We start from the raw sequence: 16,937 nt of genomic DNA, 5'->3' as shown, positions 1-16,937 counted from the left end.
CAAAAGAAACCAATGCATGCTGTATGTTGTAGTGTAAGAAAAGATTATGAGCACTGAAATACAAAAATAAAGAAGCTGAAAAGAAGATGGTATCTTCATCTGCCACCTCAAAGATGGAGTGAGAAAGCTTATGAACTTATGAGAACGCTTGTGTAGGTACAGTAGATTTCTTCATATCACACAAATGCTTAATGGGCATCATTCATAAAAGTGTTTCTATATACAAGCAAATTTTGTTCTTGGGAAAACAAAATAACATCAGACTCATTATGTGTGGAAACACCCAGTTTCATTCTCACCCTCGTTTCTATGATTATAAATCCCAATTGATACTAAATCAGAAGCTCAGTAGATCAGAAGTCCTTTTTTACACGCCTCCAGTTACGCATATTCTCCCCTACGCACTCCGATCACACCCACAGCGCTTAACATCAGAATGAAGGCAGGCTCATGATAGAGGCTTTATTTAAAATAGAAGTAGACTGAGTCACACCCTCAGTTTATTTTGGCTATCGGGAAAACATGGAATATGGACTTACGCATTTACCATGTGAATGTCATTGAAATACATTCAAACCATAAAGCAGACTCTGATTTTGAAAATAAATGCAAAGGGAGAGCTATATTACAATTTGCCTCAAAGGAAAGCATTTGTTTCTACGAAACAACACGTGCAGGGCCTCTATATAAAGACAAGTTTGGCGTGTGAAGATTCATTAATAAAAACACACTATTGAGGTAAAGGTGCAACAAAATGCATGTTCCAATGTCCACGCTTGAACTCATGCTGGGTAGCATATTATTAAAAATTCATTATTAAAAATTCAGCCACCCTCTGAAACGACCCAGATGCAAGGACAGACAGACCACTGGTGATTTCGATGAGGACCGGTAGGGAATTACTGTGGCTGGAAAGCTGTTCGTCCAGGAGTCTGCACAGGTGGATGATGGCTTCACGGTCGAGATGAAATCGCTGGATGCACTGTCCGTCAGTGAGCCCCAGTATATCCAAATGAGGTTGGAATACTCGTGGCCCTCTTCTTTGTGCTTGGCGAGCTCCTCTCCACCTTTCCCACTCTCTCAGGAGCACAAGCAAATGCACAGCAAGCATTTTGGTTTAGGATTGTTAAGGCATACTAGAAGATTGGTCCTATTTATAATCATCTTAATTGATATTTCTGTTTTATTCTAATTGAAGTAATTATTTACCAGGTATGTTCACAACACCATGTGATGAAAAACGTTTTTTTTTCTGTTTAACAATGTTGCAAGAAATGTTATTGTAGTTTAAAAGTAATGACATACAAATATCATAAATTTTGAACTATTTGTACATGTATAATAATGTTAAAAGTAGGCCTACCCTGACTTAAAAGGCAATATGGTGTTTCGCCATGTAGTGGTGCTTGACTTACTACAGCCCTTGTGTAAGTCAAGGGCAGAATACGAGTAAATGGTGTTTACATAAGAAACCCGAAGCGCATAACTGCCTTCATGGCGCGCAAATCATAGACTTAAATCAATACACGTAAGCTGAAAAGTGCGTAGCTGCACGCTTTTTTGACTTACATGCATGGGAGAATATGGCCCATTGTGACTTAGTGAATCACAGATGTAGTCATAATGCCAAAAGAGAAAACAAAGTAATTTCTCTAATTTAGAAATAGTTTAAAACAATTCTGACAGAGTTGGATGCAAGAAAAAATGCATATATTTTGTAGTTAGCCGTGGAGGATCCAGGACCAGTAAAACAAAATGTCCACCTGAAAATGTAGTCTCCGCTGAAAGCTGCACCTGCAGGGGTAAAGACGAAGTGACAGCGGCATGTCGAGTCTCCAAATTGACTGCCCTGTTGTGAATTGGCCAGATGTTTATAAAACTGGAAAAGCTGGAATTTAAAGGTGATCCACCAAATCATTCCTTGTGGAAATGACTGCAAAAGCCAAAACCCAAATCTTCAAAACACCTCTCCTCTCAGTCTATCACACATTTATTACAGCTTCATCTCCTGCTGCTAGTAAATCAACCTTGTGTGTCCCCTGACACAACACAGATGCCTAATATTAAACACACCTTCACATGGGAACAGGATTTCCTTTACCCAAAAATTGACCAGGATTGTTGGTGTTTGGCATATAATACATCTGAAATTGGACTCAAGGCACACCCCTGAGAAGCTCTGGCTGAACCAAAGGTATGACCTCTTCTGTTAGTAAAACCTTCCCCTCTTTTTTGTATAGCTCGTATATTCATCTGAAATGAGAGTCCTTGAAGCATGAGAATCAAAAGTGATTTTACTTTATTTCATTTGGAACAGAAATCCTCAAATGGCACACTCAGAAAGGAGATGCTCTGAAATTTTTTTGCTTTGTGTATTTTTTGACTCAATGAGCCATCTGCTGCCAAACCACTGGACCAGATTCACTAATGTGAGTAATACAGATGCTACTGGCACAAAGCAAAAACACGTGGGTACTTTACACGATGGTCCATTTGTCAACCCATTGTCATGCAGAACTCAATGCACATGTTATTCAAAAGTTTTTCTGAAGGTAGTTTTGGGAAAAATATTTTGCAACAAATTTGAGAAAAGGACTTGGATCCCAGCTGAAAGGAAAGAAATACATGAATAATAATTCAAAGACAACTACACCAACTTTGTTGGATGGTCCCCTAATAAAAATACCAGCTAAAACAATAGGGTGTCCAACTCCCTCATCACTTACCCTGTTAAATGTTGTTGATGCCACGCCATGTGTGAGTGTTCTGCTATAGTAGCATGCTGTATCATAAACAAAACAGCATGCCAGCACCTAACCTGGGAATGGTAACAAAACGCAGAACACATTGTTATGGTCTGGGTGTTAAACCTGTCAGTGCCTTTAATATGCACTGCAGACATAATCCTGTAGGCTTCTGAAGACTATTGATGATTATGGAAATTCTGAACATGTACACATTTGCAGAATATCTATTTAAGGCAATTGTACACATTTTTCAAAACTGAAACCACTATATTTAGAAAAGTCAGACATGGAACGCTTCACATTTTTGTATAGTTTTATGAAGATGTCTTTAAATAACACACATTTTAAAGGAATCTTTGATGAAATGACAAGATCATATAATAATAATCAAATAATAATAATCAAAACAAGCAAACTGTATTTTCCTGTCAAAACACAAATATAATGGCAAAATTTCATCTCACACCTTCAATGGAAGCATGTAATGACCTGTTGCTAGCCTGACATTTCTGCTTGCTATTGAAAGTGAACTATGGCATGGTAGCTACCTAGCTAGCTACCCATCTGAGTGGAATACATGTTTCAATCACCAAGTCAGTTCTCTCTCTCTTTCTCTTGTGCTCACATAAAATGCATGCGTGCCAAGTAGTGTGAAGTAGTTGAATGACACACAGAGGACCCAAAACGTACTGCGATATTGCGATATCAGATTGTTTTCGATGGCTTTAATGCATGATCGGAATGACAGATTAATAGATCTGGGGCTATTTTTTTTAAATTAATATTACCTTTATTTTTGTAAAAAAAAAAAAAAAAAAATTGAGATCCGGGGCTATTCATAAAACATTCGGGGCTGTAGCCTTGGACGCCCAGGCCTAACGACGCCAGTGTATGAAAGATTACATTTTCCGGCACTGCCACACTCATTGTGTTTTCCCCACAGTGCTCTTCTTCTTCTTCTTCTTCTTTTTGTAGGATTTGATCACTAAAACACTGTGTAGCATACTGCTGCCACCTACTGGCCAGGAGTCATGCAGATGCTGAGCCCACAGTCAGACTCGCATCAAGGAGAATACACTAGATATATTCTCATATGGTCCCAGGAGCATCCACAGAGAGTAGGAGGAAACCCCTATATCCACCAGACTGCAAAATAAATCTCTCCTCTCCCTAGCATAGCCCAAACACTATTTCTGGTTCCTCATACTTCCCATCCTAATCACTTTACACTGCTCTGTTGGAGGTTAGACATCAGATGTTAGCAGGTGTCAGCAGTCAGAGGCTGTCAGCAGGTGTCCTACAACGAGCACACACAACAGGAAGCATGGACTTTAGTTTGCAGGAATGAGCCAAGTCAATTGAGAAAATTGAACAGTTTTGCTAACACAGATCTTCAAGTCACAATATTGCACATTGTATTAAGAGTTTTGAGAAGTGTTATAAATATTTTGACCATTTGAGAAGCATTTGAAAAAACCTGAAACTCTAATTTTAATCTACTTCAAATAATACTGAACCAACTAATATGATGGGCAGCTGTGATTTTAAGGGTAAAGTGCACTTATTTTCAGAAGTTTTCAGCTCCTTACCATGATCTTGTTTAATCAACCCTTAACACTAAAAATGGTCTTTTCTAAGGACTTTCTCCTTGGCTTCTGCTGCCACCCACTGGAAAACAATTAATATTTTAACAGGTGTGTGCACATGAGATACAACAGTATATATTTGCATCACACAACAACTGAACTCTAAAATAATTTTACAAAATTGTTCTTCCTATTTCTTCCTATTAAAAAATGTTAAGGAAAAAATGTAAAGTCTCCGTACCCTGTAATAACCCATGCAATCAAAGTAAGTCCAGCTTTAGGAAATGTATGTATTGTGATGCGTGGACATTAACAGTAGATGGTGCTGTGATCATAGCCTAGAAATTAAAAAGCACTTCTCTTGGAAAAAATATGTTAGTTCACCTATCATTTATTTTACCTGTGTGTTTATTTCATATTCAAGTATTCAAGTGTTTTACTAAGTCAGTTTTGTGGGTTATGAAATTCTCCCTCAGAGAAGGGAGTGCAAGATTGCACATACATGAACAATATTTAAAAGAAAAAAAAACATATGCAAAACAATATGGCAACTATATACACATACATACAAACACAGGTGTGTGTGTGTTGAATTCCACTGCACACTATACCTGGATGAAAGCACTTGCAGGTAATGCACAGTAACGTTTGTGTGCCTTTGAGACATTAATTGATAAAAGCTTTTTACTTTTCATAAAATGTATACCTTGAAAAAATATAATATGAAAAAATATTGAAGAAGAAAATAGTAAAGGGGTAAAATTTACTAACGTCTCTAAGTCAAGGCAATGAGACTGTGGCAAACAATACTCCTAAATATCAAGCTGACAAGGTGGCTCTTGTTAGAAATAAATACTGAAAGAACAGAGAAGCCATTGGGTAATATTCATTTTGAATAATGTCTCTTCTGTTAAGTTTGTTAGTTGAAAGTTTCTGTCAGACTGATACTATGAGAAGCAATGTATTCGTGTACAGCTGTTCTTACTGATTTGTGCATTGTACATATGAAAAACTTGGTCTTAGTGCTGAAGGTTATGTTATACAGTAGATCGTATGCATGGCAGCTCTGCCTGTAATATTACCCCTAATGCTTTGCAAGTCTGTTGGCAGCCTACTTCTGTCTATGCGTGATTTGCTGCAATAGAAAAGGTGATAGGTGTAGACTCAATATGATGATATTTCAGCTATCTAGTGTTATTGGTGTTTATTTCAATATAATCTTCACATAGAAATTCAAAAAGCTTTAATTCACTAAAAAACCATAGCAGAACCACTTCTTCTGCATTGTGTGTTTTGGTTGATGTGAAAAACATTTTAAGGAAGTTATTGACCAAGCAACCATTAGTAATGAGAAATCCTGCAAGGAACAGTGTGGCCTTACAATCCCATCCACGGTCCACTGTGTGTGTAAATGGTGTTACGCACAAGGCTTTGTAACAGGCTGCGGTGAGCCACTGTTTCTTTTGTCTGACTTCCAGTGCTGCATCCCAATACTTTAGAAATGATTCTCCTGTCCTTCCTCACCCCTCTTCCTCAAGAGGCCCATTAAAGGAGATGAGGAAGAAATGCAAGGAGAAAAGGAGGTACCTAACATGAAGAGGTCAATGGAACATCCTTGCCCAAATGAAATTTTTATCATGTTTAGCAAGGATCCCTTCCTTATTCAGGAGAAATGTTTATTTTAACATGGAATGTATGGTTAATTTGTGTTGCTTCTTTCATATAATTCCTATAGAATTGGAATTGTCCTTAAGAAGGCAAGCAATTACCAATTTCCAGGTCACGCAGGATGTGAGGATGAAGGAGTCGTGGAAAGAACACAATTTAGCACTTTTGGGATGCAGACAAAGAGGGGCAGTGGTGTAGCATAGTGGTTAAGGAGCAGGACTTATAATCAAAAGGTTGCTGGTTCCATTCCCCACCGAGGCACTGCTGCTGTACCGTTGGGCAAGGTTCTTAACCCTCAGTTACCTCACTAAATATCCAGTTGTATAAATGGATAACATTGTTTAAAAAACAAAACAAAATGTAACCAATGTAAGTCACTCTGGATAAAAGCATCTGCTAAATGTTAGCAATTTAATGTAATGAGTTAAGCTATCAAGACAGGACAGAAAAATGGTGAAAACTTTCATTAGTGGAATTGGATAATTTGCAATGATGTAATTCTAAAGAAAAATTAAGATGAAAAAGAAACAGTTGAAAGACAAAATGTTAAATGGTCCAAGTTTCTTGTGTGGCCATATAAGGTAGTATCTGAACTCTGTGTGTACAGATAAAATTTGATGATACAGAAGTAAATTTTGTAAGGAGTCAGACTCTAGAGTGGTCATTGTGGTCATTTATATGGGACACCTGAAAATGAGCCTAACTCTTGGCCCATTGTAGCTCTTGACCCTCTGTAAAGGTGTGCTCCAGCAACACATTATTTGGCAGATGGCAGTGCCTTTATAATTGTCAGAGTTTATTTGTCAAATAATACATATTCATTGGTGAAACACTAAATGCTGACTTATTTTCTTTTACAAAATCAGACTGAAATTATAAGCATAATCACGATAGACTGGTCAAATTATATAAATTTGTTTTATATATGTAAATGTTTCCATTTGTGCTATTCAGCTGAGGTTGACTACCTTAACCATAGAGTAGAGATCATCTTGGAATTTTGGCTACAATGTGTGCCACTCTGTTTGCAACAAATCTGATATTTAAAGAAAGGTCCATTTCTGTGGTTGTCTTGAAGTGGAAGATCTGATTCGTTTTTTCTTTGAGGGTTGAGCTGTGAATATTGACTTTGAATGTCGTTCATCACAAAAGAATATTGTGAATAAAGAAATAAAAATAAAAATAAAATAAATCTTACTAAAGTATTGCTGAGTTGCCACCTTTGTGGCAATTTCCTGATTTATCCTCAAAATTACAGCAAAATGCAACATTGTCAAATTCTCAGCTATCAGATTCTATGATTATTGGTCTAAGCTGCCTTGCCAGTAACTCTAACAATTACATAACAACATTAACTGCAACTACAGCATAAATGAGCTAAGGGACAGAAGATGATTAAGGGACTGATAACTGATATTTTAGACTGTTATATTGGTCACGCCACACTCACAAAACAGTAGTATCGGGGAGAACAAGTGCACATGTACATAGTACACATTGTAGTGATGATAGTAAACTTGTCATAGCTGAGTTTTTGTTGTTTGTTTCAAAAACAATATTTTGTCCTAAGCTACTAGCAGGGGAAAATTTTAAATCAGACTTCATAGATGTGGGTTATGATATTATTTTCCTTTTATTTTAGCAGTTTTTAGAAACACAGAGCAAAGCAGTGTCAGTGTTTTGTTTGGATTTTTAATTATTATAAATGTAAAGAATGTAAAGTGTAATGTAAAGAAGGTGCAGTACAGATAACTGACAGTATTATGCCTTTCATCACACATAAGCTTATTTTTACTTACAATCTCATGTTTACACCATGTAAAATGCCCATTATAATTTCAATGTTTAGTTTTAATTATTGATTAAGTAAAGGAAAAACTAAACTGAATCCTAAATGGATTGATTTACACCAGTAAATGGTTGCACTTCTCCAGCAGGATGCTGGTTTCTGTCACCAAAAATGTGTGAGTATCAGTGTATTTGTTAAAGGCCATTCAGTAGACTAGTGGATGGCATGTACAGTGTACATGACATTCTGTCTGACAGGGCTTGCTTACATAGGTTATAAAACTATAACAAGAGGGAAATCAGAACTTCAAAAGCAAAAAGCCAAGGGTATTGCAGTGTCACCCATGTGAGACACAGAAATTCAAACATAATCTCTGATGAATTTCAGGTAATACTACTGCTGTCATAACATAGGCTTGTTTTCAGGTTGAGAAACTGAAAAGTAAAACTAGTGAAATTTATCCTAATGCCTGTTATTAATTATTAGGCATTTAGTATGACAATATGCATTTTTACTACTTTGTTAATACCAAGCCGCATTGCCATATGCTATATGGTACGTCTTTTTATTTTTGAAATGTCCTACATTTAGTTACATTTTAAAATAGTCTGGAGGCTGATCCCAATGGCCTGGGTTCACTCCCAGCCATGACATCTGCTGACAATGAGCAAGAGCCCAGAACAGCAGAACAAATTGGCTTCGTTCTGTCGGTGTTATGGGGGTGTCTTCGTCTGTCCTGTTGCTTATCAGTGACGCCCATTCATTCATGGGTTTCTCGCAGTGTCTATAGCTGCGTTTGCTGTGTTTTCCTCAGACTCATGCGTGTGCAGGTTTGTTATGGTGACGATGGTGTGTAAAGAAAAGGCAGCAACACATGTATTTGTAGAGAGCATGTGTGGATAAGCCCCCCTGAACTGGCAATGGGGGTTGCAGCAATGAGGAGGGTTGCTTATTGTACAATTGGCCATTCCAAATTAGGAAAGGTGACAAAAACCATCCGGCATTCCAAATAAAAAATAACAAACAAAAAAAAAAAAAACAGTCAGGACAAGAAAAAATGTAATGGATTTTCCATTTATTCATCTTATTCATTTATTCAACTTTCAGCTTTATGTGACACCTGTGTAACTGAGTCCAGTGTCTCCTTAGATTTTCTAAAAGCAACAGGGATCTGTAGACTCAGCTGCAGTTTTTTAAATGCTTTCCTTATTTTTTCTGTCTTTATTCCATAAATAATTGGATTCAGAAGAGGAGGAAATAGTATGAAGTACACTGACAATATTGACCGGACTACCGATGGGACATGCGTCATATCAAATCTGGTTTGGACAAGTTCAAAAAAGGAGCCAAAAGAGAAATTTAGCAATGACACTAAATGTGGCATGCATGTGTTTAATGCTTTTATCTGAGATTCTCTGGAGGACCTCAAGCAGATTTTCATAACTTTTGAGTAAGAATAAAATATGAGAACAACTGGTAGGGCTACCGACACAAACATGTTGGTCATCCCATAAGCATTATTAAGAGTAGTGTCAGAGCAGGCAAGCTTGACCATTAAATAGTTATCACAGTACACCTTGTCTATAACATTGTCACACAGTTTTAACCGGACACTTAATATGAGAGTTACTGTGAATTTACAGATAGAAAACAGCCAGACACAGGTAATACATATATACACATTGCCTTGAGTCATAATGGTGTGGTACTCCAAAGGATAACAGATGGACACATATCTATCATAAGACATCAAAGCTAAGTTCGAAAATTCTATTGAACCATATGTGTACAGACAAAAAATTTGTATAATACAAAAAGCCCTGGGAATTTCATGGATATCTGACAGCATGTTCACTAACAGAGAAGGATACAAGGCAGTACTTCCATACAATCCATTTACAGATAAATTACACAAAAACAAATACATCGGTTCATGAAGATTTCTGTCAGCAAAGATCACTATAATAAGCAGTGAGTTGGCAACAATAATGAAAACATATAATAACATTACAATGCTAAAATAAAAGTACTTAATTTGTCCAATTTTATCATATGCACTCAGTATGAAGAATGTGACCTGTGAAGAGTTCTCCATCTCCATCTGTTTTAAATTGTCCATATGCTTTCTCATAAATAAGAAGAAAGTTTAATCATGAGTGCAACACCCCTTTGCACAGTGATTACTCCTTTGCAAACTTTAGCATGAATCTTGGCACTTGAAAACTGTGAAAAAATGAGAACATTTATAATGGCGGAAGGAAGAGGTTAAATCCCATGGTATCATGATTGACAAGTATCACTCTGCTGTTCTATAATGCAATTCTGTCGCGTACTGACATGGCTTGAATATGTGGCACCAGGATTTCCACCTTGCATGGAATAAAATATACCTTAAGAAATCTTATGGAATGATTGCAACATTTATTTTTGTTGTTTTTCCTTAGCTGCTTGCACAGTGATTAATGTGTCTTGGATATATATCTGAATGAAAAACTTATTTACTATAAAACTTAAAATGTTTTAATTCACTGAAGAGATATTGCCATTATTTTAATAAGAATTTGGAGATGCTAGAAATGTAAAGTAACATTTAATGTTAATGATCCCTTCAGAAAATGAGCAGCTGCCACAAATTAAAAATGTAGTATTAATAATACTCTGAATCTTAAAGATATAACTTATGACCAATTTTGTTTTGGAAAGTAGGAGACAGAAGCTTAAGATTAAGTATTTAAACTCACCACAACTGGAGATACAAACTTCAAATTTGTAGGGTAGAAGAATAATGATAGCCACTACTAACTACCCAACAAGGAAGGGCCCAGTATTGCACCCAAATAACTTTCCTAATTAGGCTCTTTCAAACTGGGCATCTGATAATCCCCCAGGTTAATTGATTCAACAATTCCTTCCCCCAGGTTGTCAATGTAAACAGGAACTGGTTCTCAGTTGACCCTACCTGATAAAATAAAGGCTAAATAATATAAAATAAAATAAATCACAAAGAAATTGGTCTGAGAAAAACACTATTTCTGGCACCCATAATTAATTGAGAACTAAAATAAAAATAAACGCATCTAAATGGATCTAAAGGTGCTTTTAATTCAGAAAAAATATTGAACTGTCTTCATGTAAATACATCTACCCATTGTATTTGTTCTAATAGCCTAGTTGTACAGAAGACAGCATCCTTTTTATCTGCAATTAAAATGATCAAAATCAAAAATTATCTAAATTATTTTTAAATTTAGCAAGTCCATGATCATCAAAATTCACGGTCATAACCTGATATTACCTTTGTAATGCTACATGTTTATACATGGCAAAACACTTTAAAGACCTCCAGTAGAACAAAATATGCTTTTAGCATGACATTACCTTGATTTGGTTATCTTCTCATATTGAAAACAGTTTTCTTTTATTGTAATTTGACCTATCAAAAACTGAATCAGAAAGTCACCTTCACAAAGATATTATTTTAAGGAGGAACGTTTGTTACTGTGAACAGAAATTGAGCTTTTAAGTTCAAGGTTATGACAAGTAAGCACAGTGACAATTCCACAAGAACAGCGTTTAAAATATATACAGGCTTGCTTCTGTTTAATACTGTATATAGACAGATACTATGCAGAAAAACATAGTAGAAAAGTGGGCATTACCTTTCCATGTTGAATGATTCTTTCAAGAATGCATGATGAAAAGGAAGTATTTATGCAGTGGTCTTTGAAATATATCCAGAAAAAATAGGCAACATTGAAAAATGTCAAGGGAACAAGACAATCATTATGGAACTTTATACAACAGGGAAGTAATTAAGTGAATATTCTCTCTGGAAATGAACATCTGCATGCATAATAGTGGAATCTAATTTGATATGAAGGAAAGCTTCTCCTGTTACTCTGAAAATCAACAAACACATGTATAGACTAAATATGTATATATAGACAGAAACTGACATGGGCTGTTGCATAGGCGTCATTGACGCTGGGGACATGTCCCCACCACTTTTTGTTGTGGTCCATTTCAACCCCACCACTTTTTGATAGCCTTTAGTTTGGTGTGAACAATTCGAACCCGTCGTTGTCCCCAGCACTTTTCAAAACAAACTGATGTCCACGGCCTTTAGAAATGCTCTTGACGTAACAGTTTTTCTCAATTACTAACTCACTCTCTCAAAGGTTTAAATATAGACGGTGTTCAGTTCCCAAACTCATTTGCAGAACGTACTCTTAGAAATTTTTTTCAGTCCTTTGAACACAATGTAATCAGCAGATGTTTTCTTGCATGTACTTTAGTCCTCTGACACCAAGAGGTCTATATAACCTTTTTTTCAAGCCACCTTTCAAGCAATTTCCCATTGTACCACCTCAGTCACCTGAGTTGATGAATTAATTGGAAGTAAGCAACAGAGTAACAGAGGACCTCTCTTGGACCACTAACACCTCTGTGATAGTAAGGAAAGCACAGCAGCACCTGTACTACCTCAGGAAACTGAAGAGAGCAAATCTGCCCCAGAAGCTACTGGTGAACTTTTACTGGTGTGCCATAGAAAGCACAGTGACATACTGTGTAACTGTATGGTAATGCCAGTTCCAACTTAGTTTTAGTGTTTGAGCAAAGGGACAGTTATTTTGTTAGCAATTATTGTAAGCAAAGTATTCAAACATGATTAGTATAGGAATGGTTGTCTCCCTGTGTATTTGATTATTACCTTGAAACAGCTGATTCTTATATCAGTATTTCTTATGTGTGGTATGCACTAACATTGAAGATGTGCATTGATCCTTAGGACCTTTTCTATCACCCTAAAATCAAAGTGATGGAAAACTTTAAGCCATGTAGATTTTGCACATTTATGAGGTAATGATATATCTGGAGGGAATAAGATCCATATCTTGAGGGAACAACTTCATTAGCACAAGGTAAGCACTTGCAATAAGAACCTCTTTCCCTTGAGATATTAAGTCTTCCCTTTATTACCTTGATAGCTGCTTTGCTCAAGATAACTTGGGGTTTTGATTGAATCCAGGGTTAAAATGAACTGTGCTATACCTGTAGAAATACCAGCATGGAAAGAAAAACTCTTATCTCTGGCCTTGCGATAGCTTTTTTTTTTCACCATGTGTCTTAAATGCATTTTACAGTCTTCTTTAAAGCTGCCCTTATTTTTGCAGTCTTTATCCCATAAATAATAGGATTAAAAACAGGACTTACAATCAAGAAGTAAAGTGATATGATTACACGAACCACATGTGGAACATGAGTCGTGTCCAGTCTGCTTTGTAGTATTTCAAAGAGACAGCCCACAGAGAAGTTTGTGAGGGAAGCCAAGTGGGGAGTGCAGGTGTTGAAAGCTTTTACCTGAGACTCCTTGGAAGCCCTCCAACTAATCATAATGATTTCTGCATAAGAGTAGAAAATAAGTAAATATGGGATAAATATTGAAATAGAAAAAAATATGCAGTAATTTCATTTACAATAGTCAGGCAAGCTTAATAATTGAATAGTTGTTGCAGTAAACTTTATTGATTACATTTCCACACAGTTTTAGGGTCACAGTTAAGGATAGGGTAACAGAAAATTTGCCAAAGGAATAAATCCAGATAAATATAATTAACATGTACAATTTTGTTGTGGTCATGATGCTGTAGTACTGTAATAAATAGACAAATATCTGTCATATGCCATTACAGCTAAGTTGGAAAATTCTATTGAACCGTATGTGTACAGACAGAAAATTTGTGTGATGCAATAAACCCTGGGCATCTCATGTACTTCTGACAACATGTTCACTAACAGGGGAGGGTACAAAGCAGTGCTCCCATACAATCCATTCAGGAACAAACTGCACAAAAACATGTGCATGGGTTCATGTAAATTTCAGTTAATGAAAATAACAACTAGTAATGAATCAGCAAGTACAGTTAACAAATACAATACAAGAATTAAAATAAAATAAACATATTTAATGTTCCTAATATTTTCATAAGCTGACAGTGTGAACCGTTTGGATGAATTTTCCATGATCCAAGTTCTTCTGAGATGAGTTCATTGTACTGGTGAGGCATAAATGGAATTGGAGAAAAAAAGTATTTTAATTTCAATTTTGACTTCAGTAATACCACCGGTAATACAACCAAAATCTTACAATTTTGTTTTACTCTTACACAATATCATTGCAATCAGTATGATTCATCTAAGTAGTAAAAACAGAAAAAAAGCACAAAAAATGAACATTTTTCAGCTAACGTCTTGTAATAGGCACTTGGATAGATATAAACACAAAGTAAAAATATGATAATACTGTCATGTGATTGCTGCCTTATCTGTATACTATAAGCAGCGTATGCATGTGGTCTGAGTGCGGAAAACAACTGGAAAGAGACAGGTCTGCCCCCAGCTTTATATGCACTCAATACAGTATGTGTACAATTGTGTAAGTCTGAATCTTAAATCATACAGCAAATTCTTTTGACAGATGGCTTGGGCCCATGAGGGGCCAGCAAACCTCATTAACGAATCCCTGCACAAGGAAATTACAATTCAAATGCCCAAAAGAATGTTCATTTACATGGATATGACAGATCACAAACATTGTGACTTCCTGTACTTTTCTCTTGTGAAAACCAAAGCAAGACAAGAAAGATGTGGAAGGTTGTAATTTGTGAGAATGAGAACAACAAAGAATAAAATTCATAAAATACTAGTGCTTGTGTTTTGTTAAAGAGATCATATTCATTTCCACCTTCATGTCAGTGAATCTTTACGTCAAACAATAGCATTCAGTCACTGTGACCAAATGTCACAGTGGTTAGACAATGTATATAAATTTTATAAAAGCACTTCTTGTGCTTACATTCTGACCTTTTCCATCCAGGATTGTTACAAACATTGTCATCTCCAAGAACCTTTCCTTCAAAAGATCTTGCTATTCTAATAGCAAGGCATGGATGTGTTATTGGTCATGACAACTTTGTTTATGGAAAAAAAAAATTTTTTTTCAATGTTTTTTGGCGGGAAATTGAGTTATTAAAGTGTCCATCCAAATCTTGGTTTAGTCAAACCACATGGTCACCTAGATTGCCAGGTAGTTAGGCATTGCCCAGGAAGCTAACTCGCTAATTACTTAGCTAACACAAAGTAATAAGGTACATATTGAGGCCATGACACTATTTTTATGTGAGATATTGGCTACTGGCAGGAATACACACGCTTAGTCACACACACACACACACACACACACACACACACACGGGGTAGAGCTCCTCTCTTCCTATGTTACTCTTCCATATTATGTTATACATATGTGCAAGACATCCTACACTGATAGGCATACACACACACACTTCACATGCCACCAGGGAAAGAATCTTTAATGTTTGTCCATGTGTAGAATATGTTCTTACTGTTTCTTTAAGTCATTAACAGAGAGGGAATGTTATTTAGGGTTAGGTTAGAGGTGGGTAGAGGTTGTTTCTGTTTTGTTAAGTTCTTTTCGTTGGCACTGTCTGTTTTCCTCTCCCCTTTTTCCATGTATAGTTTTTATTGTAAATGTTGTAAATAGCTTTGTAAATATTGTAAATATATCACATGCCCTTATACACTGCTCCCATGTCTGTGTGTTTTCCCATCTCTGCACTGTCCAAGCCAGTGGTGGTTTGTTGTTTTCTTTTGTGTTGCATCCCTCACCCATACCCCTGGACACCATTACACATCTGGGATGTAACAATAGCAATAAATAAATAAATAAATAATTCATACATAGGCGTCATTTCCACAGTTTATATTTGTCTAAGAAACACATTTCAAAAAAAAAAAAAAAACAACAAATTTCAAGAAAAAACACAAATGAAATTATGCAGTGACAAAAAAAGTGTTAAACAAATGAAAACTATCTTATATTTTACATTCTTCTCCAAAAAAAATATATTTTTTAAGAAATTCATACATAGGCATCATTTCCACAAGTTATATTTGTGTAAGAAACAAATTTCAAGTCTTTAGATCAAAATGTCTTTGAATGCATGTTTCCCAGCGCCTTCAGGTGTGTCTAAACTTTTGACTGGTGCTGTATACAATGCATCTGTGGTGTGACAGCAGAGACACACTGATGTGATTTATTGACTAAACTCTGAGGGATGGGAAAATAACCAATAACACAGCAAATGAAAGATTAAGCACAGGATAAAGAGATAATAAGAACTTAAATTCTACCTGACTTATGTATGCAACATTGTTACTCTAGTAGTATCTGTATGTGGAATATATTTTTCCACAATAGCCCCTTGTCAGGTGTTCTGGTATTTCCCCAGGTTACATTTTGCAATTTGTGTCAAAACTACCTTTAACACAACAGATTTTAGTATCATTTAAATACCACTGAGCTGAAGGTTTGTGCAAATCAATACTGAAAAAAATAGTCACACTCCTGTCACGCTCTCAGTTCAAGTGCTAAGAAAAACAAAGTAGAAAATAATAACTTCAGTGCAGCTGTCGTTTTTCACATTTGCAAAGTCCCAGTAATGCAAGTTGCATTAGGTAAATGAGGGTGTGCAACAGCACAGAGGAACACAAAATAAGTGAGGTAAGAAATATGGAGTAACATTGTTCATCAGAGCCAGAAAAATGTTGTTTCTGCCTCTCCTGACATTGCATCTGTCACTATGCTAACAATACAATAGACCAATCTCAAATGCAAATAGATTATATAAAATATGCAATATTTACTCCCTGGAATTTTAATGAAAGGTATTTGTGACAATGATGCAGTGGCATCATTAGGTCCGATCATTCGGAGCTATAGCCCCTAATATTTTAAGCCTAGCTCTGAATATTTTCGCCCTGAAAAAAGAGGTGTTTATAGCAAAACAACAGACTGTGTAGCAGAGCGGAACTTGACTTGCAGCATCCGAAGGTGTGATAATATTCATTTATTAAGGTAGATATAACCTCCCCAACCTACCAATGCTGATCTCCCTTCAAAAAAAAAAAACTGATCTTTTCAATAGCTAGAAACACCCCTGCAATGATGTATTAACAATTAAAGCATGTGGGAGAACAATCAGAAAGGATAGGGACCCTGCCATACTGTAAATTGCCTACTGTAATTTAAAGTCCTGCACTATTTACATAAATGAGATGGTGTAA

At 36.1% G+C, this 16,937-nt stretch overlaps 1 protein-coding gene and 1 pseudogene across 1 annotated transcript; both read right to left on the bottom strand.

Annotated features, from left to right (window-relative positions):
* Window positions 1-8,886: 8,886 nt before the first annotated feature.
* LOC118774190 (olfactory receptor 1-like) lies at window positions 8,887-9,885 on the bottom strand. The gene has a single exon (XM_036523349.1). The coding sequence runs from the start codon at window positions 9,883-9,885 to the stop codon at window positions 8,887-8,889; it is 999 nt and encodes a 332-aa protein (XP_036379242.1).
* A 3,032-nt stretch (window positions 9,886-12,917) lies between these two features.
* Window positions 12,918-13,814, bottom strand: LOC118774189 (annotated as a pseudogene).
* Between the last annotated feature and the right edge of the window lie 3,123 nt (window positions 13,815-16,937).

The sequence above is a fragment of the Megalops cyprinoides genome, chromosome 3 (assembly GCF_013368585.1).
Source record: "Megalops cyprinoides isolate fMegCyp1 chromosome 3, fMegCyp1.pri, whole genome shotgun sequence".
Lineage (NCBI taxonomy): Eukaryota > Metazoa > Chordata > Actinopteri > Elopiformes > Megalopidae > Megalops > Megalops cyprinoides.
The sequence above is the reverse complement of the archived record's forward strand: the minus strand, read 5'-3'. Positions and strand labels throughout refer to the sequence as shown.

What these genes read in the sequence shown, in the direction of transcription:
- LOC118774190 (XM_036523349.1), bottom strand. Translation starts at nt 9,885, where the DNA reads ATGGAGAACTCTTCACAGGTCACATTCTTCATACTGAGTGCATATGAT.